Source organism: Molossus molossus, unplaced genomic scaffold, assembly GCF_014108415.1.
Source record: "Molossus molossus isolate mMolMol1 unplaced genomic scaffold, mMolMol1.p scaffold_m16_p_20, whole genome shotgun sequence".
NCBI lineage: Eukaryota > Metazoa > Chordata > Mammalia > Chiroptera > Molossidae > Molossus > Molossus molossus.
Window position 1 is genome coordinate 29,811,943 of NW_023425356.1, and position 21,407 is coordinate 29,833,349.

At 45.6% G+C, this 21,407-nt stretch overlaps 1 protein-coding gene and 1 long non-coding RNA gene across 10 annotated transcripts in view; one reads left to right on the forward strand and one right to left on the reverse strand.

Annotated features, from left to right (window-relative positions):
- The window catches only part of ATP2B4 (ATPase plasma membrane Ca2+ transporting 4), a 98,087-nt gene that overhangs the window by 39,907 nt on the left and 36,773 nt on the right, over positions 1-21,407 (forward strand). For 3 of the 9 annotated variants that reach the window (XM_036273056.1, XM_036273052.1, XM_036273054.1), the window contains exons 2-4: positions 4,564-5,218; positions 19,882-20,079; positions 20,877-21,134. In XM_036273056.1, coding sequence (XP_036128949.1) covers positions 5,026-5,218; positions 19,882-20,079; positions 20,877-21,134 — 649 coding nt within the window. In that variant the 5' untranslated portion in view covers positions 4,564-5,025. Of the gene's footprint in view, positions 1-3,891; positions 4,070-4,132; positions 4,445-4,563; positions 5,219-19,881; positions 20,080-20,876; positions 21,135-21,407 lie in introns of those variants that run through there. The other 6 variants (XM_036273050.1, XM_036273055.1, XM_036273058.1 and 3 more) reach the window with 5 other exon arrangements.
- LOC118637531 lies at positions 154-4,268 on the reverse strand. Its single transcript, XR_004960949.1, has 3 exons — positions 4,178-4,268; positions 2,961-3,075; positions 154-532 (listed from the first exon to the last, which is right to left on the reverse strand). It is a non-coding gene; the product is annotated as an uncharacterized LOC118637531 (long non-coding RNA).

Here is a 21,407-nt window from a genome sequence, read left to right on the forward strand (position 1 = left end):
GCCTGCAGCCCAGAGGCCGGAGTGGAGTGGAGTTGCTTATTATTCCAGGCAGGTCCGCAGTGGTGCTGCCCCAGCCTGGAGCCCTAGCCACCCCCCCACCCCCACCCCCGCTGTTTTCTTCTCCCATTTTCATTCATACTTCATTTCCCACACATCACGCTAGATTTAATAGGCGCCTTTGGCAGGGAAGATTCAGGGGGTAGGTTCCTTTTAGATCCTCAAAATACCCTACTCTATCCCCTACATGGGGAGTTACCCTTTTTTCTCATAGCCTGGAAATCTATCTCTTCTTTAGCACCCCAGGAAAGTTTCCAAGAGTAAGGGATTCTTTGGACAAAATTGGAGGAAACAGAGCATCTGACTATTGTGTATGGTTTGGTGGCTTAGGCCATGAAGTTCTTGTCCCAGGCAGGTTCTCTTTTCTGGAACTTGCTACTGAGCCTGGTTGCAGACTGAGTTATCGTGGGAATGTGTGGGAACGGGAGGCAGGGTCTGTTTCACCCTCATTGCCTGGGATGTGATGGAGATGATTCTGAAAGACAAAGAGCAAGGGTAAGAGTCAGCATCACCTTTAGATGGAAATGGGTACTTTCTGCTCCCAAGAGGGTTCTAGGTATATTATTCCTGCAACTGTGTTCCCCGCACATGTTTTTGCCACATACAACTCATTGGCTCTAAGGCCATTTTTTCATAAAAGATAAAATAATGAAAAATTAACATAAAAGGACATAGTGATAATGAAACATGAAAAATTAAGAACAAAATGTAAAAGACTTTATTGAGAAAAATGAAAATAAACATCTTCCATTCATAGTATTATACTTTTTTTTTTTTAGTGTGTGGATTGATCTCCTTGTTAGGCATGGCACTTTTTCCTTTTTGCTAAAATTTCTTCTTCCTTTATTAATAGAGCTATCCATTTGCACAGCCTGGTAAACTTTCGGTTTTGATGAATGGGAGGGCTCACTGGGCTCACTGAAGGATTTTCAAACAGGTCTGTGATCATTTTCTAGTAGAGTATGCCATCTGGCTGTACACGAAGCTTTGCAATCTGCTTTATACACAGTTGTTATCATCCGCTATTTTAAGACCAGTGCGTCGACTCATCACTGTATACACTGTTGTGAGGGCTGAGATTTATATAATGTAAAAATGAGAGTAAGTGTAAGAACTTCGTCCATGGAGAAATGAAACCAAACTGACAGCTAGGTTAAATACATGAAGTCTGCCCAATGCAGACCAAACTGTCAATCGGTTTTTTGTTTTTGTTTTTGTTTTTATCTTTTACTGCAAAATTGCCTTATGGTCAATTAGTTGTGCAGCAAAAATTCTTGCACCAAAGATGTTTACGGGGAAAGTACCAGCAGCACCCCAGAGATGCCTGCGTTTTAAAGGACCTCGTAAATGTTTGTCAGAAAATGAGAGGGTCCAGACTCAAGGAAGAAGTAAGGCGTAACAAAAAGAATGCCAGGCAGTCAAGGTCACTGACTTGCCAAAGACCAAATCACTTTTTACCTCCTGGGACCACACCGTCTTCATCTGTAAGGCATGAGAGCTATCCTACCTAGAATTGATATGACAGTGCTTTCACGTGTCATTACAAATTGTGGAACACATGTTACGGCACTTTAGGAGGAAAAAAATTAAAATGATTTTATGATCATGTAGAATAATGTGATTTCTTGGCCCTGCAGGAAGGGATGAGAGACTTCGCTCTTCCATCCTATCATCCCTTAGGCTAGCTAAATGCTGGCAATGGGCTATGAGAACATACCTTACCCACAATGCATGGAGCCAATGATTAATTCTGACCTGACAAGAGACATTACCTCCCAGGCATCTGGGCGTGTGTCTGAGGCTGAGGCAGTGTGAGCACTTACAGATTATTCTTTGCCAGTTGCCTAATAAGGTTAGGGGCTAGGCAAGCTCAGCAGCGGCAGTGAGCTCATATTCTAGGAGCTCAGAAAGAAGTATGGGCACCTGCCACACCTCCGAATCCCAGAATAACTTTCATGGAGAAATAAACTGGGCTCCCACCTGGACACTGCCCTCTGACTCTGTGTCAGCACCTCCATGCTTGACCTCCTGAGTTATGTGTCTCTAGAGCAACCTGAAGCAGACAAACATTTGTTTTCACGTGCCCCGTGTGTTCTAATCTTAAGTGACTTTTTCTCATTGGTTGCCTATGTGGGTGAAAGAAGCTCTCCTCTTTGGTACCTCGAGGAGAAGTTCAAAGTAAGATTTCTGACTTAGACTGCTCATTCCCTAGAGAGCCATGGCTGTATAGCCTAGTGGGTATCACCTACCTAATGATAATTGCTAGTGAAGCATTCCTAGATTTTCCATTCTCCCTCTGGCAAAGACAGATGGAGGGGCACATGGAACATATTGCCCTTCTGCTTAAAGGGCTAGATAACAAAGTTCAGTAAGATCAAATTAAGTTTTCTCAAATCACTTGAGTGTCCTATACTGGACACTGGGTATCTTTCATCTACGATTTCCAACCACTATTTCTATCTATAATCCCATTCCTTTATCACTTTTTTAGGATGGTGTGAAAAGGTAGGGCTGATTCTTCCTCCAGGTTAAGGTGGGAGGAACTGAGCCCTAAGAAGGCTAAGTAACCTGCCCAAAGGGTGCCTGCAAAATGGTAAATCTGGTTCTGAATCTGCTATTGGTTATTCAATACAAAATTTAGCTGACTGCCCGCCCTGTGCAGGTTTTCCTCGAGGCCCTGGGGCTCAAGTGATGAACCAGATGAGTAAAATCTTTGCCTTCCTGGAACAAACCCTGTGGGTGGAGACAGAAAATAAAATCTGATTTCCAGTGTAGCACGGTCAGCACTGTTTTCAACATCCTCTTGAAAGCTGAAGAAGTCCCATGTAAGGATCAAGATGGGCTTCTTTTTTTTTACCGTCATGCTTCACTCTGCTGCAGAGCAGACTTGGAGGAAAGCTGACCTGGAGAGAGGATTCTGTGCCACCGCTTATCCCTCCGAGTCTGAATTAAGGGAGGTGGACACACTGCCTCAGGTGCTTTCCAGACCTGCTTGCTTCCAGGATTCTCTGATGACATCTAGAAAGAAAGGGAGTGTGATATTAAACAATCATAACAACAAAACAAAACCCTGCTGCTTAACCCTGTATACGTCAGAGTAGCTCTAAAAATCTGTGATAGGAGGAGGCAGAAAGCCCACTGGAGATTTCTATAGTCCCCGCTACCCCAGGGATCCTGCTGGAACAGGATTGATTGGAATCAGCAGGAACTTTGGTCACATGTGATTTCTGGGAAAGTAATTGACAAAAAATTCTTATCTGATAGTGCTTGTGCTTTGTCACCTTCTGGAAGGAGAATGCCATCTATTTATTAGAGAGAGGCTGACCAGAGCTCCTTGCCACTCCCTGGTAACCAAACTCAAGTCAGCAGGGACAGTTTAAACAAGACTGGGTCTCCATGTCCTGGTGCTGCATTCCGGAGGAGCCTCTTCACATTTCAATGGCTGATGTGTGGCCAGTGGGTCCTGCATGACACCCGGAAGCCACTCATGAAGCGGAAGCTGAGAACAGGGCTCAGGGCTCAGGATCAGCCTTCTTCTCACCTTCAGCTCTCCACATCCTCACTCTGCTCCCCCACCCCAGTGAGTGTGTGTGAGAGGTAACACCTGCCCTCCTAAGGGAGGCATGCTGACCTGAGACCCTCAGGTGCTAACCCACGCAGAGGCTAACTTGGTTCCCCTGCTGACTTGTTGTGGCCCATGGCTCTATCAGAGTCAAAAGCTGTCTTATCCCTGCCACACCAGAGAAACTTGAACACTCATAGGATTTAAACTCATTATCTTTTCTCCTCAGAGGGCCCTCTTATGTAAAAAGGTTCCACCCCTTTTCACCAACTGCCAGAGCATTTTACTCTCCCCTTCCCTCCTCCAAGCTCCATGACCTGAACTTCTGTGCCTGGCCTACCGACAACTGCAGCAAGCTACAGAGTTTCCATGTAGCTGGAGGCTGAGTATTCTAACGGGCCTTACAGGATTTGAGCATCTTCCCTCAGGCTGTCCTCCTGGTTTGTAAATGTGTGTGTTGGGAGTAGGGAAGGGTATGGAGCATGGGGGCGAGGGGCAGACTGGCGGGCGATCCTCCAGAGCTTTTGGGTCTGGACTCCTTTTCTGACCTTGTCTCACCTCATAGAAGTCAAGATGAAAGGATTGTGTAGCGGGTCCCACGAAGAGGGAGAACATTAGAGCCGTCAGAGGTCATAACCTTTTATTTCCAAGTTTCTGAAGTTGTGGGATTTGTGCTCTTGGTCTGGAAGAGATCAGATATGACAACTGGGGTGTATCTGAAATTACTTCCCTACACTGGACTTTACAGGCTGCTGGGGCCTCTCAGGGAGGAAGGGGCCTCTCCTGTTTTAGTTCACTTAGCTTAGGACTCTGTTATCAGTTCAGGTCGGGCACCAACTGTCACCTAAACCCCTGTGCTAGAATGAGTATCTCTTGCCTTTGCAGGTGCTGGATCACCATGGCTGCTCTAATTGCTTCTTTTTGTCTATCTTTGAATATTCCAGAGATCCAGTTGTCATTGGTATCCAGGGAGCCCTCCTCCTTCGCCTGCTGCCGCTCTACCACCACAGTCTCTGGTTGTTGCTAAGATTTCCTCCATGGTAACATGCACATCCTGTTTACTCTTCCATCTGGGCAAGGTGGTCTGAGCTAGGAACCTACCTACCCTGGACAACCACTTCCATCACCACCTGGGGACACCAATCATCGTGACACGTGGTCTGGCTTCCACTCAGTTCCCCCATCCACTTCCTCTTCTTGCTGCCAAGCTTCTAAGGAAAAAGGCTCTGAGCTAGAGTCTCTGAAGCTTATTGCACGAAATATAGTCAATCAATTTCCTAACTGGCCTCCCACAGAAGCAAGAAATAGGAAGTAGGAAGAGAAGCAAGAGACCCTGATCAATTGAAGGGAAAGTCCACATTTTCTCTGACTGAGGGTGATTGAGGGGCTTGGAAACAGCAGGCAAAATGACAAACCCAACGGAACATGCCTTGCCGGCAAACTGGATGGTTGAGAGCCATGAAGGAGATTTTGGCTGCTCACTGATGGACCTAAGGAAGCTCATGGAGCTACGTTCAACTGATGCAATTAACAAGATCAATGTCCACTATGGAGGTGTCATGAATCTCTGCAGTAGACTGAAAACCAACCCTGTGGAAGGTAAAGGCCATATCAGGAGTGGGTACTTGGAGTAAAGTGGCTGGTATTAAAATAAGTTGTTTTTCCAGCTTCCTGTTTACTCTTCCATCTGGGAAGAGGCCTCTGGAACACTGACTGGTATATCTGTGTCTAGTGGGAAAAGTATGGTATATGAAGCACTCAAAGGAGGTTAGGCCACAGAGAGCCATTTTTGCCTGACACATGATGTTTAGGGACTGTTCTATTCCCTGAAAATCATTCTTTCCTCCTTTTTCTGTATCAGTGTACAGAAAGGAGGATATGTATCTCTATTTTGGAAACATTATGTTAGAGATGCTTTTATCAGTACATAATCAAGTCCCTTATTCTGTATGAGTCTTTGACTACAGTGGGTTTAAGGTATAATTTTTCCCCACACTGATCTTACAGTATAATTGGGGTGGATAGATACAATGACAGAAGTGAATTTGTCCTTCTGCCCGATGTAGCACTTCCCTCATGTACACAGTTTAAAATGAGGTCGTCAGTCATAAAGTATATCATTATAATTGTACACACCAAATATTTGGATTACTTCTGTTTCCTGTCGTGGAATTATTGATGACTTTTTCAACCCTGCCTAATGCACTTTTAACACAGTTTTTCTTAATCTATACTTAAAAGAAAATGAAAAATCCAGCTTTATGCTTTTATCCAGCAATTGCCCAATGAGCCATAGTAATATGAAATTTTGCCTCATCAAAATGGAGAGAGAGCAAAGTGAACCATGTTTCCTCACTTTTGCTGGGTTTCAGCATCTATGTTACAGGTTTGGGTTTGGTCCTGTTGGTCAAGCAGGCCATGGTCGAGTAGCATGAGATGAAATCAATATCTTGTCCTGTAGACGCCTTCAGCCTCCTGAGGTATACTATTTCTGACCTTCTTTGGTACCACAGCATATTTCTGGCCAATTCTAAGAAGGACTCTTTAGGACTTAAAAAAAAGGAGGTTGGGGGAGGTAGAGATTTTTATCTAGATATCTGTTCATTTCCCATGCCTTGCTTTCTTTGCAGTCTGAGAGAGCTGCTCTACATGTTCTCTTTACTTCTAGAATTCAGTGTCCTGTCTCATAGACTTTGATTCAACTATTAGCTCTACCATTTACTAGCTGAATAATATTGAACAATTTACTTGGCCTCTCTAAGTCTGTTTCTTCTTTGAAAATTATGTTAATACCTAGCCCATAGAGTTATTAGGATTAAATACTAAAATGTATATACAGTGCTCAAATATATAATGGGCATTCAATAAATTAGCTGTCTCAGATTAAAATGGCACCATGTGTCTGAAGATATTTACCAGAATATGAGTGCTCATGGAATACAATGCATTATTATATCTCTAAAGGTTACTGCATGTGTAACTGCAACCACTATCCACTTCTTTCATTCACCTCTTGATGTCAGAAAGAGATCTGGTTAAAAAAAGAGAGAAAGTCCAGCCAGTGTGGCTCAGTGGTTGAGCATCAACCCATGCACTAAGAGGTCGCCGGTTTGATTCCTGGTTAGGACACATGCCCAGGTTGTGGGCCTGATCCCCAGTGGGGGCATGCAGGAGGCGACCAATCAGTGTTCTCTCTCATCGATGTTTCTCTCTCTCTCTCCCTCGTACTTCCTCTCTCTCTAAAACCAATAAATAAAATTTTAAAAAGAGAGAGAGAGAGAGGGAGAGAGGGAGATCTGGGCCTGGCCAGCATGGCTCAGTGGATTGAGTGTCGTCCCATAGACTGAGAGGTCTTGGTTCAATTCCTGGTCAGGGCATATGCCTAGGTTGCAGGCTCAATCCCTGGTGGGGGGCGTGCAGGAGACAACCGATCAATGTTTATCTCTCACTCCCTTCCTCTCTCTAAAAAGTCAATAAAAACAAATATATATATATATATATATATATATATATTTTTTTTTTTTTTTAAAGAGAGAGAAATCTGATTGAATTGGCAGAGTATAGTTACTTTCATATGGCTCTGTCTCATAAGCTAAATTTCTTTATTCTGCCACTCTTGTAAGTAGTGTTGACCTTAAAGAGAGGCTACTCCTGTTAGGTTTTTACTGAGATAATGCACCCATCAGAATTTAGACAGGGTCTTTTTTTCCCTTTCTATCCTGTTCTTGATCCCTTTGGTCAGTTGTTTCACTCACAAAGTAGGACTCAGGAGTCCAAATGAGCTGGGACCTAGGAAGCTCCTAATAGGAAGATCCAGACTTTCCTCCCAAATTTCTAAATCCTTTCTCATAGCTACTGCTGTTTACTTTCTGATTCCTAGAGAGCTTTCATTCCCAAAGGCCAGCATAGATTCTACTTTAATCTCAACTTCAGATATCAAATGTTACAGACGGAGTTAATGCTCTTAGATTCTTTCCCAGTCTGGTCTTAGACTGATAGTTGAAAGCCTCCCCTCCGGATAGCAAGTGCTCCTGTTGCCACAGACCCTGGCCATGCCTAGATCCCAGTACCTCTACCACTGGCACAGTTGTCCACTACCATTCTCCTGCTTCCTAGATCATAAATATGAATCCTGATTTGTTTCCATGTAAGACTTAATCATGGTGCTGCTACTTGAGCTGGGGAGTTAGGCTGTTAGAAAATAACTTTTCTATGAGTAATTTTTAGCCCCCCAGTGCTAACAATGACCGACTCATGTGTGAGAGGAATAAAGGGGGTAAAAAAGGAGACATCAAAGAGCTATGACATAGGAGACTCTCCCCAGACAAGGGTGATGCTGAGCTGTTTAGTTGGGCAGGCTAAGAACAGACCATCAGTATTGGGTACCCCAATGAGCTGCTGCTATAAAAAGCCAACCTGTTCACAGAAGACCACACTGAGGAGCCTAACAGCCTAGCATAGTTTTGTCACCTATAAGAGACCCCTGTAGACTAATAATATGAATAAAGAACTTTACCTGGTGCTTGAATTCTTTTGGTTGGAAACCAAGATAAGGTAAGATTGGGAAGACTGATTCCTAGAGTGTGACCATCCACCTTTATTGTTTTGTTGGTTGACAGCATCTGTAGTATAGATTGACAGATTTTTTTTTTTTTTTAAACCATAGCTACTAAGCGGCCTTATGGAACTTGGAGTTTATAACATTTCCGACACTGACATTTTTTGTTTTATTTTTTTAATTTTGTCTTTCAATTATAGTTTATATTCAGTATTACTTTGTATTAATTTCAGGTGTGCAGCATTGTGGTTAGATAATCTAATACTTGACAGAGTGTTCATCCCAATGTTTTCAGTACCCAATTGGCACCATATAGAGTTATGACAATATTATTGACTAGATTCCCTATGCTGTACTTTATATCCCTGTGACTATTTTATGACTACCAATTAGTACTTTTTAATTTCTTCACTTTTTTCACCCAGTCCCTCCACCTCTCCCCCACTCTGGCAACCATCAGTCTGTCCTCTGTATCCATGAGTCTGCTGCATTTTTGTTTGTCCATTTATTTTATTCGTTGGATGCCTCATTTAAGTGAAATCATATGACATTTGTCTTTCTCTGACTGACTTATTTCACTTAGCATAATACCCTCTAGGTCCATCCATGTTGTTGCAAATAGTAATGTTTTAATCTTTGTTCTGGCCAAGCAATATTCCATTGTGTATATGTAGCACAGCCTTTTTATCCACTCATCCATCGATGGGCACTTGGGTTGCTTCCGTATCTTGTCTAATGTAAATAATGCTGCAATGAAAATAGGGGTGTATAGATTGTTTCAAATTAGTGTTTTGGGTTTCTTTGGATATATATAACCAGAAGTGGAATTACTGGGTCATAAGGCAGTTCCATTTTTAATTTTTTAAGGAAGCTTCATACTGTTTTTCATAATGGCTGTACTAATCTGCATTCCTCACCAACACATTTGTTGATGTATTGCCGATAGCCATTCTGATAGGGATGAGGTGATATCTCATTGTGGTTTTAATTTGCATTTCTCTGATGATTAGTGACATTGAGCATCCCTTTTTTTTTATCCTCACCTGAGGACATTTTTGCATTTATCTTCAGATAGAGTGGGAAAGAGAGAGGGAGGAAGAGAGAGAGAGAAACATCAATGTGAGTGAGACACATCTAGTGGCTACCACCCACATGACCCCAACCAGGGCCGGGGACAAACTGCAACCAAGGTACGTGCCCTTAGCAGGAATCGAACCTGGTACTCTCCAGTCCATGGGCCTATACTCTAACCACTGAGCCAAACCAGTCAGGACAATTGTTGAGCATCTTTTCATCTGTCTATTGGCCATATGTATGTCCTCTTTGGAGAAGTGTTTATTCAGGTCCTCTGCCCATGTTTTAATAAGATTATTTGGTTTTTTTTGGTGTTAAGTTCTTTACAAATTGTGGATATTAACCCCTTATTGGATGTATTATGGGGAATATCTTCTTCCATTCATTAGGTTGTCTTTTCATTTTGTTGATGGTTTCCTTTGCTGTGTGAAAACTTTTTACTTTGATGTAGTCCCATTGGTTTATTTTTCCTTTTGTTTCCTTTGTCTGAGGAGATAATCAGAAAAAAATATTGCTAAGAAAAATGTCAGAGATTTTATTGCCTATGTTTTCTTCTAGGGCATTTATGGTTTGGAGTCTTACATTTAAGTCTTTAATCCATTTTGAATTTATTCTTGTACATGGTGTAGGAAAGTAATCTAGTTTCGTTTTTGTTTTTGTTTTTGTTTTTTGCATTTATCTGTCCAGTTTTCCTAACACCATTTATTGAGTAGACTCTCTTTACCCCATTGTATGTTCTTGCCTCTTTGTTAAATATTAATTGACCATATAGGTGTGGGTTTATTTCTGGGCTCTCTATTCTGTTCCATTGACCTACATGTCCGGTTTCATGCCAGTACCATGCTGTTTTAATTACTATAGACTTGTAGTATAGTTTAATACCAGGTAGTATGATACCTCCAACTTTGTTCTTTCCTGAAGATTGCCGTGGCTATTTGGGATCTTTTGTGTTTCCATATAAATTTTTGTATTATTCTAGTTCTGTGAAAATGCCATTGGTATTTTGATAGGAATTATGTTGAATCTATAGATTGCTTTGGATAGTATGGACATTTTAATGATGTTAATTCTTCCCATCCATAAACACAGTATATGCTTCCATTTATTTGTATCTTCTTCAATTTCTTTCCTTATAATTTTTTAAGTAGAGGTCTTTACCCTCTTGGTTAAATTTATTCATAAGTAAATTTTTTTGAGGCAAATGTAAATGAGATTTTTTCCCTTTCTAGTAGTTTATTATTGCTGTATAAAAATGTAATAAAACCCTGGCCGGTTTGGCTCAGCGGTTAGAGCATCGGCCTGTGGTCCAGAGAGGCCCGGATTCGATTCTCCCTAAGGGCACGTACCTTGGTTGCAGTTTGTCCCCAGCCCTGGTTGGTTGTGCTGGTGGCAGACACTCGATGTGTCCCTTTCACGTCGATGTTTCTCTCTCTCTCTCTCTCTCTTCCTCTCTCTCCCTCCCACTCTACCTGAACAAAAAATGGAAAAATGTCCTTGGGTGAGGATTAAAAAAAAAAAAATGTAATAGATATCTGCATATTTATTTTGTATCCTGCTACTTTACTGTCACAGATGGCCTTTATTCTATCAAGATATGTTCTCTCTATTTCCACTTTGCTGAGAGTTTTTATCATAAATGGGTGCTGGATTTTGTCAAATGCATTCTCTGCATCTAATCATACCATATATGATTTTATATATTTCATTTTGTTTATGTGGTATATTATATTAATTGATTTTCAGATATTGTACAAACCTTGTGTCCTAGGAATAAATCCCACTTGATTGTGGTATATGATCTTTTTAATGTATTGATGAATTTAATTTTCTAGTATTTTGTTGAGGATTTTAGCATCTATATTCATCAGGGATATTGACCTATTATTTTCTTTCTTTGTAGTGTCTTTTTCTGGTTTTGAAATTAGGATAATGCTGGCCTCGTAAAATGAGCTTGGGAGTCTTCCCTCCTCTTAATTTTTTGAATAATTTGAGGATAGGTGTTAGTTCTTCTTTTGCTGTTGGGAGCTTTTTTATTACTACTTTGATTTCACTGATTGTAATCGGTCTGTTCAGATTTTGTTTCTTCTTAATTCCGTTTTGGAAGATTGTTTGTTTCTAGGAATTTATCCATTTCTTCCAGATTGTCCAATTTGTCAGCATATTGTTGTTCATAATATTTTCTTATAATCTTCTCTATTTCTGTGGTGTCAATTATTACTTCTCCCTTTCCTAACGTGGTTTTGTTATTGTAGATTTACACAATTCTAGAGGGAAGTAGAACTTAATTTTAATTCATATTCTCTCTCTCTCTCTCTCTCTCTCTCTCTCTCTCTCTCTCCCTCCCTCTCTTTCTGCAGGGCAAACAGTTTTAAATTATTTGCCTAAGCTCTAACCACAGGGTACAACACAATGGAATATTTCATGTTTTTTGACCTACAGTCCTTTAATGCTCTGCTGCCTCATACTAGAGCAACAACAGAGAATCTCAAGCACAGACAATTTTAGTTTGTTTTATATTTATGAACATAGAATGTCCAAACCTGTAGAGAATTTTTATAAGTGTTTATTTGAGCAAAAGTGATGACATGCCAGGAAGCAAGACCTCAGATGCTCCAGAGAAGGACAGTTCTGAAGTTTCTTTTATACATTTGGAACTAAGGGGGGAATATAAGGAAGATTACACAGAAATTAAGGTAATTTCAGAAATATTGTCTGAGTGCTATGATGGGTGTTATGGGAGCACACAAGTATGAGGACCTATACATATGTATGGGAACCCCACTTGCAAGAGAGGCTCAGAGTTAAAAAGGGGGACTGATGTATATACGACATCCTCAGCTAGGGATGAAGTATAGTGCCTTGGGGACTTCAAAGGGTCATTGCAAGATCATAAGAAGAACAAATATTTAGGGAATAAAAGTTTGTTCTGCCATATGAGTAGGTCAAAAAGGTTATCTCCGATAGTCTCTTATTTATGGGGAAAGCCCCTAATTTAAGTTATTTTAGGAAGTTCAAGAAGGGGGGCAGAAGTTTCCCTTGAGCCTGAAGCTAAAATTGCCTTTAGCTCAAAACAATCCACAAGCACATCTTTGGGTGGCTATTCTGAACCATCACAGAATTGCTACCACTTATTGAATATTCCTGGTGCAAGGCGTGAGCATCTTTGCATAATTACTGAGCATCTACTAGGTTAAGGGAGCTTAGATTCTTTGAAGAACAAAGGGCAGGAGGGGAAATAATCTATTTTAAGACAGTCAGCCCAAATTATAATTCTGGTTCATTAACTTCAGGGTTTAAGTTAATATCTCCTCCACCTTAAGATCTCGGGAGTTTAACTGGGAGTTCCTTCTGCCATGTTCTTTGAGGTCAGTGGCATGTTCTAACAAGAACTGTTCATTCTCCTCAAGTGGGACCTACTGGGGTTGGGCTCTTCCTCAGTGTGGCAGATTGAAATTTCTAGTAGAATTGGCCATCTAGAAAAAAACATTGAACACACAGTCCCAATAAATGTTTACACACAACATGACAGTATTACTATTAGTACTTCTAACACTAATATTATTTACAGAATAAGATATTCAAGAAATAAAAATGCAGGAAATAATATAAAGTTCTAGCGTGTTCCATGCAGCAACAGACCTTTCGTGTTGAGGGGGATGGAGGGAACCAGGTGAGCGAACATGGGCGGAACAGATAGGAGAAGAAGATGGGTAACGGGCTTCTTTGAGATTTTCTTCTCTATCTCTGTTTCAGAATAGCCATTTTTAAGAGCTTATCAATTTCAGGATAGAAGCATAGCAGAGGTGCCTCTCATTCCTCGTGCCCTCCGCCCCATAGCCATCACCTTGAACCCTTGCCCCAGTTCTACCAAAGACGCCAAATAAAGTATCCGAAAAACAATTTATGTGGGCATGGCTGCAGAGGTCACAGTGGGCAGATACATCAACCCTGGTTTAAGATGTGAGAGAGACTGAAAACAAAAGAATATCTTGGAGGCGGGGAAGGGAGAGGTGGGCCTACCAGCTCAAACAGCCAGAAAGTGGCTGTGCTGTGATGTGAGCAGTCAGGCAGGTCCAGTAGCTTCCCAAAAGAAATACTTCGTAGTTGGTAGAGCAGTGGCAACGATTTTCACAAAACCTGGGAGAAGCAGGATCCACAACCAACTATAGGGTGGATGGTTGAGAAAAACAGGAGATTAAAAGTACCTCTGTCCCTCCTCCCCCTGCAGGGAATTCCATGTCGCATCCTGGGAGTTCTTTGTCTGGTTTTAGTTACTGCCTGGGGCTGAATTAGGCCAACAGGGCATGACAGCTGTGGGCCTTCTCTTGCTAGCCCAACCCCGGGCTCTGTGAGTTGTTTTCTGTCCAACCCCTCCTTGCCCAGAGCTGGACTTCTGGGCTAGCTGGCACAATGCTGCCAGGCAGGGGGTATAGAAATCTTAATGAGGGGAGTGGTTAAATCTTCTTGAACCTAAGCACCATTCCATCAGGCCTGGAACTCTGTGCTGCATTCCTTTGGCAGCTCTGTAGAAACTGTTGCAAGTTTTGTTTTTACTTGAACCTCTTGTTGCTGCCTTGCACTGAACCAGCAGCTGGGGGCGGAAGAAAGATCGCAATTTCTCCCTGAGGACAGCTCATGGGCAGGGTGTTTTGGAAGAGAATGAGGAAAGGGGCATTCTTCTCTAAGTCCACCATCCTTTTGCTTTTTCCTGAAGGCGATTGCTTTACCCAGGGGCTGGAGTCCAGCAGATAGAGGGCACATCCCCTATCTGTGGGTGTCTGCAGCTGGAGAAGCTGAAGCATGGGCACTGTTCCGGTTAGCAGCAGGAGCCGGCTAAAGCCTGTAGGTTTCTACACTGATTTGAAGCAATTCCTCCCCATAGCCCACTAATCCAGGGTTTCCAATGTAGGGCGTGAAAGATACTCTGATGTCTGTTCTCACATACCAGAGAGGACTGCCTTCAAATCAACCCAGAGAAACCTCTCCCTTGTACCATCTGTGTGGGAGAAGATTTGGCTCGCTCTTTGGCAAGGTGTCATAACTCAGACAGCTGGGAAGTCCCTCATGAGGCCCAACGTAGCCACACCCGTTGTGGGGCTGAGCTGGTTCTGATAAGGGTGCCTCAGAGGACAGTCTGGGTCTCCCAGGGAGGCTGCCCTGGCCCTCTCCTACTGGAGCCAGGCCACCGAGGGCTGGGTGGCTTCTCCTCCCTGGCCCTGCGTCCCAGCACAGGCTCACAGCAGACGCAGAGTTTCCACTGCTGCTGTCTCATCTCCCCAGCCGGGCCGGGGCAGTGTCACTCCCCAGCGTGGGGTGGGGGCGATGACTTCACAGCCTGACATTCTTGTCGCCTCTCCCAGCTCACGCGTTCCGTCTGGTTCTTGGGGCCAGAAGCACTCCTGTTGGGGTGGAGTTTTCCCATGTTCTTGTGGATGAGGTTTCCTCTCATTTTCATGATGCGCGTTAGGGGAACCCCGCGTCCTGTGTTCCAGCAGGCTGTCCCCGCCAAGCCTCCCTTCCCTCTCCAGGAGGCTGTGCATTTGAGAAGCATGTGCGGAGACCCGGGACGAAACCCCTTTACTGGGCTGCACAAGTATGAGTGTGCAGTTACAGCTGCCGGGATCGGGCCCGACAGCCTCTCAGGGGCAGGGAGAATTGGAATGGAAAGCCCAGAATCGGGGTTTGGCCACGCTCCCAGCCCCACATGGCTTCCTGGCCATGCCACAGGTCTGAGGGAGGATTCCCAAGGCTACTATGCTAACTGCCCAGCCTGCCCCTCCCCGCCACAGGGCATGCTGGGAACTGGGCCGGCCACATGGCTTCTTAAGGTAGCTATTGAAGAACTTAGAAGGACTTAAGGTGGAGCACACAGATGAGAGAAAATGGCAAAAAGGAACCGAGTGTGTGACTGAGGACATCTAGGCAAGAGCAAGGCCTCACCTTTTTTTGTTTCCCATACTATTTCTTGTTTCATTTGCTTGGGTCCAAAAAAGGCCAGAATGAACCTTTTATTGCCTACAAAATGTATAGGTTGGACCCTCACAAGCCTGGTATCACCATCGCCGAGGGCAGAACTGGTCCACCCCGATTGTAAACAGAGGGAACGGGCTGGTCTGCTCAGAGACACGGAGGAGAGCAGCTCGGGGAACTGCCCTGCGGTGAATGGAGCAGGGTGGCCAGCCCTCCCTGGCTGCCTGGGACTCAGGGGGTGTTCTCGGGGCATTCTCAGGAGGCAGGAGCTTCACTGCCAGAGCCCAGAAAGTTGCAGGCAAACCCAGACAAGTCAGTGGCACTGGAATGAAGCCCCAGCTGAGGGCAGCTGCCTCTCCGCCCTGGCCCCTCTGTGCAGGTTGGCATCCAGTTGCTCCCTGTGGCATGGTGTTGCCACTGTCACACACTAGGCTCGAGTACTTGCATAATTCCCCAGGTCTCAGCTCGCTTATATGTAAAATGGGGTTAATAGAAGCCACTGTTTATAATGTTCACACGAGAAAACGTGAATGTACCTAGCGAAGCATCGGACACAATGGTCACTTAGATGTTAGCAAACTTATTTATTCCGCATTCATTCCACTCATTTGACAAATTTGTATGCGTGTCACATGCCAGGCACTGCTGTAGATGGAAGGAACAAAAGGAACAAAGACAAAAATTCTGCCCTTGTGGAGGGGGATAGACAAAGGATAAATGGATACATTCTATCATATATTAGGGGAGAAGACCCACAGAGGGAACCGGTGAGCGGGTAAGGGGGCAGAGAAGTAATGTTAAATACAGTGCTCAGGGCAGGCCTCCCGAAGGTCAACTTTGTACAGTTGACCTTCAGTCCACCTCTGAAGGAGGTGGGAGAGTGGACCCTACCCAGTGAAGAGGAATCCGAGCAAAGGGAACAGGGCCCGGAAGAGAAGCGTGTCTAGTGCGTTCGGAGACTGGTAGAAAGGCTAGCGTGGCTGGGGTCTCAGTGACCAAGCGGAAGATGGTAGGAGTTACGGAGTCGGGGTTTGGGGGCTCCTAAGGGACTTTATTGGCCCTCCTACGGTCCTTAGTGCCCAGTTTCACTCCAAGTAAAAGCCGCCAGAGGATTCTGAGTAGGTAGGTAAGTGTCATGAGTTGGGTTTGAAGAATCTCATTCTGGCTACTCTGTTAAGAGAGTAAGAACAGGAAAGTAAGGGAGGAGGCAAGGAGACCAGTTAGAAGATAGTTGTAATAATCCAGGCAAGAGATGATGCTGGCTCAGGCTGGGGTGGTAGCAGAGGAAAAGGAGAAATGAGTGGACCTGGGATATATTTTGAAGGTAAAGCTGACCGGATTTCCTGACTAAATGGATAGAGTGGATGAGAGAGAAAGGAGTCAAGAATGATGACAAGGCAGCAATATGAGAACAGGGACGGATAAGGCTACTCAGATGGGGTGCTTTTAGCTAAACTTTAGTTGTGGTGGTGGTTGCTGTTGTGGTGATGGTTGTTGAGGTGCTGGTGATGGTTGTGGTTGTGGTGGTGGTAGCTGGGGTGCTGGTCATGGTTGTGATGGTAGTTGTTGGGGTGCTGGTGATGGTTGTGGTGGTGGTTGGGGTGGTGGTGTTTGAGGTGGTGGTGGTGGTTATTGAGGTGCTGGTGATGGTTGTGGTGGTAGTTGTTGGGGTGCTGGTGATGGTTGTGGTGGTGGTGGTGGTAGTTGGGGTGCTGGTGATGGTTGGGGTGGTGGTGGTGATGGTTGTGGTGGTAGTTGTTGGGGTGCTGGTGATGGTTGTGGTGGTGGTGGTGGTAGTTGGGGTGCTGGTGATGGTTGGGGTGGTGGTGGTGATGGTTGTGGTGGTAGTTGTTGGGGTGCTGGTGATGGTTGTGGTTGTGGTGGTAGTTGTTGGGGTGCTGGTGATGGTTGTGGTGGTGGTGGTGGTTGTTGAGGTGCTGGTGATGGTTGTGGTGGTAGTTGTTGGGGTGCTGGTGATGGTTGTGGTGGTGGTGGTGGTAGTTGGGGTGCTGGTGATGGTTGTGGTGGTAGTGGTTGGGGTGGTGGTGGTGATGGTTGTGGTGGTAGTTGTTGGGGTGCTGGTGATGGTTGGGGTGGTGGTGGTTGAGCCTTCATAAGCTATTGTGACGTTCCTTATGATGATCTGTAATATCTGATGCCACGGTTGGCTTCATATCATGTATACTCACTCTTGTTCAGGAGGGGACTGCTGCCTCTTTACACGGTGAATCCCTTTACATTGCGAATCCCGCTTCCTTGAGAAACATCCCAAGTAGATGGACAAACAGTCAGAACTCCTATTCCCTCAAGCAAACCTGACCCTGCAGCCCAGCAGTCCCGACTTGGCACAGCCTTGCTACCGCGGGTCCCTGGGGAGAAAGAGCCAGCCAGGCCCTGCCCCCTGGCCGCTCAGCCTCTGCTGCCTGGGGGTCACCATGCCCTGCCCAGGAACACTGTTTCCCAGGCCCTCGCTTTCCTTTCCCGCTGGGAACCCCACTTCTCAGGGGTGGAGGGAGGGGCCTCTGGGAAGCAGCCCCACTTGCCCTAATGCTTTTGCCATACCTGCTCCCCTGCAGAGCTCAGCGGAGCCCCCAGCCGGAGGCCAGGCTGGTGCAGTCGGGCACTAGGAGGCAGGAGGCTGGGGACGTGAACACTGGGGACCACTCTCCCCACCAGCTCCCTGTTTTCCTCTCCCAAACACTAGCCTGTGGAGTGTTCTCTAGTCCGACTCCCCAAGTGTGGGTGCCATTTCGCTTCCCATCTTACCTCCAGGCAGGGTCCCGAATCTACCTTTCCAGACAGATGAGTGTCTCGTGTACCTCTCCTCAAGGTTTTGTTTTTAGGACAGAGACGTGGAGGCTGTCTCAGACCCTGCAAACAATACTCCCTTTTCAAAATCTTTTTTTGTCTGAAAGTCTTCCTTAAATCTCACCCACATCTTCCCTCTTGCTATTTAAGGTAACACTCTTGGGTCCTGTGCAGTGGAGGTGAGAGTAGTGTTTGCCCTCATGCTGCACACCCGCCCGCCGCCAGTGGAACACCCTGCATATTAACTAAAGTCTGCAGAAGTGAGGTCTAAAGATGCGTGCTGACGTCAGCGTCTCCGTTTCTCCTTGGGCAGCCCGTCACCTGCTTTCCTTTTCTTTTCCCTTCACTGATTTTAGAGAGAGAGGAAGGGAGAGGGAGAGAGAGATAGAAACATCGATGAAAGAGAACATGATTTGGCTGCCTCCTGCACGCCCCCCACTGGGGATTTGGCCCACAACCTGGGCATGTGCCCCAACCGGGAGCCGAACCGGGGACCTCTTGGTGCACGGGTCGAGGCTCAACCACTGAGCCACACCCGTCGGACTCATCTGCTTTGCTGTGCACTCTTCGGAGCTCCATTCTCTGATTCTAACCCTCCTCACCTGCTGACCTTTTTCCACGACAAAGGTTGCCCCACCCTGCTGTGGGGAACCCATCCAGCAGTACAGCCAGTAACTTCAAGTGGCAGGAAGGGACTAATTTGCTGTTGTGTTCCAACAACTTGAAAAAGCCAATTGGCAGTCATGGAAATTTTAGGATTTCCCCACTTCCCTTAAAGTGTAAACCCCTAGGGCCCAGCAGAGAGGCCTAACTCTGAGGAGGGCACTGGGAATGGTTCTGCTTTCTCTCTGGGAACATGCCTAGAACATGTGTGCACACGCACACCAGCGTGGTACCAGGACAGTACCAACGTGGTACTCCAGGACAGTGCACTGTCTGACTCTGCGGCTCCAACATGCTTTGTTCTCTTTTTATTCCACTTCTCTTTGTACCTGGTACTTAGTCTAAATACGTAGTACTTAATAGGATAGTGGTCCCTCTTCGTGGTGTGCGACAGGAAACAAAGGGTGCGTGTACCCAGGGGGGATGACCAAAGTTAGCATCTCAGAGCCACTGAGACTCGAAATCGGGACACCTGGTGGGACTGTGTCTCCTAGCCTCCTGGCAGGACGTGAGCAGGTAGCTTCTTCTTTCTGGCCTTTGTGTGTAAGCCAGTGGACGGCAGCTAACTCTGTCTGAAAGTCATCACCAGCATGTACATGCTAATGGGAGAGAGAAGTACTGTGTGAGTCCCAGGAAACTTCCACTGTTTGTGTTCTCGGAGCTGGAGCCTGGCACACACGCAGGAGGAGATGGAGTTTAGGTCTAGGTTAGTGTACCCTGGAAACTAAGAGGACTGAGTAGCCCATGACCAACTCGTCTCAGAGTCCTGGGCAAATTGGGGTGGCTGACTACCCTAACTGGTCTCATGCTTGGGCAGGTCAGGAAGCAAGGGGTATTTTTTTCCATTGAATTTTAGAGAGGGTAGAAGGGAAGGAGGGGGAGAAAGAGAGAGAGAAACATTGATGGTGAGAGAGACACATCAATTGGTTGCCTCACACACGCACCCTGACCAGGGCCCAGGATTGAACCTGCAACCCAGGTACGTGCCATGTCCACTACCCAGGTACATGCCCTATAACCAGAAATCAAACCCATGACCCTTTGGTGTGCAGGCCGACACTCTAACTGCCGAGTCAAACCAGCCAGGCGGGGGTGGGGGTGGGGGGAAGGGCGGTGTCTTTTCACTGCTCCCTCTCTCGCTCATCTCTTCCCCACTTTTCTCATCCATCCCGCCCCGTCTCCTTTCCAGGTCTCTCTGGGAACCCAGCAGACCTGGAGAAACGTAAACAAGTATTTGGACAGAACCTTATCCCCTCCAAAAAGCCCAAGACCTTCTTAGAGTTAGTGTGGGAAGCCCTTCAAGATGTGACGCTCATCATCCTGGAGATCGCAGCCATCATCTCCCTGGTCCTGTCCTTCTACCGCCCCCACGGAGAGGAAAACGAGCGTGAGTGTCTCCAGCAGCCCGGCAGGCCTCCGGCCCGGTTCTTTTCAACACCACCAGAAAGCACTCAGTGTTAGTGGTGGACAGGTTATAGCTTCAACGTTTCCCCCGTTATTCAGGGTGGGTTCTGCAAAGGGAACCAACAAGTAGCTAATGAGCTAGTCTTCCAACCCATTCTGATTCCAGGGTCTTTGTCCCCTTCTCCCATGAAATCCTCATGTAACATATCACCAGTCCTCTCCCCTCACCCAGCCAACAAAACCCTGCTTCTCAACGTGCCCCACACCAACAGTACTGGCATTTGGGGACATAGCCGTAGGAACCCGGCCATGTTGGGACTCGAGTTCTTTGCGTGTGACTTGCCTGTAATTTGCATTGACATGTTTTGTGCCGTGTAGTCATTTGCTTCTTTGATGTTAACATGACTAGTTATACGGTGATGAGATGATGCCCAATCCTGCTGTCTTCCAATACCCTCGCAGGGTGGGGACCGTCTGGCCCGCGGGCTGTATGAGGCCCGCAAAATCAATACCAGCTGACATCACACACCTCACCAAGTTAGTCTGACCAAATACAGCAGGCTACTTTTTAAGTTGAAGATTTTGTGTGGTCCACAAATAATGTTATACATATTCAAATGGCCCTTAGCAAAAAAGAGGTTTTCCCCACCCCAACAGTTTTATTTTTTATTAATCTCTTTCCCTGACTTTCCATCCTGGTGGATTGTAGAAGTACCCCTCCCCCATTTTTAATGTCAACAAAAGCCCCTAGAGGATCCTTTCTTTCCTTCCCTGGGCTAGAGTGTGGTCTGCCTATAAGTAGCCCAGAAGATGAAGGGGAGGCAGAAGCTGGCTGGATTGAGGGGGCAGCCATCCTCTTCTCGGTGATCATCGTGGTGCTAGTGACGGCCTTCAACGATTGGAGCAAAGAGAAGCAGTTCCGCGGGCTGCAGAACCGCATTGAAAAGGAACAGAAATTCTCCGTTATCCGAAATGGTCACATCATCCAACTCCTCGTGGCTGAGATCGTGGTGGGTGACATCGCCCAAATCAAATACGGTGAGGGCTCCGTGTTTCTCTTACTGATACCGCTCTCCCTGCTTGAGGGCCAGGTCCTTAGCTGAGGGCCCAAAAAGATATGACCCCAAATTGTGTTAGCTGCTAAGTTAGTATTTAAGGTGGTTGTGTAAGGAAACTCAAAGAAAGAAGTAACTGAAACTCTCCCAAAAGACTGTCAGGGTCATGTGTCGTCGGGTTAAAAGTCTATAATATTCAGGTCATGGGAAGGTGTTCGGGGTCAGTAACTGGTTGAAGTTATAATACCTGGAAAAT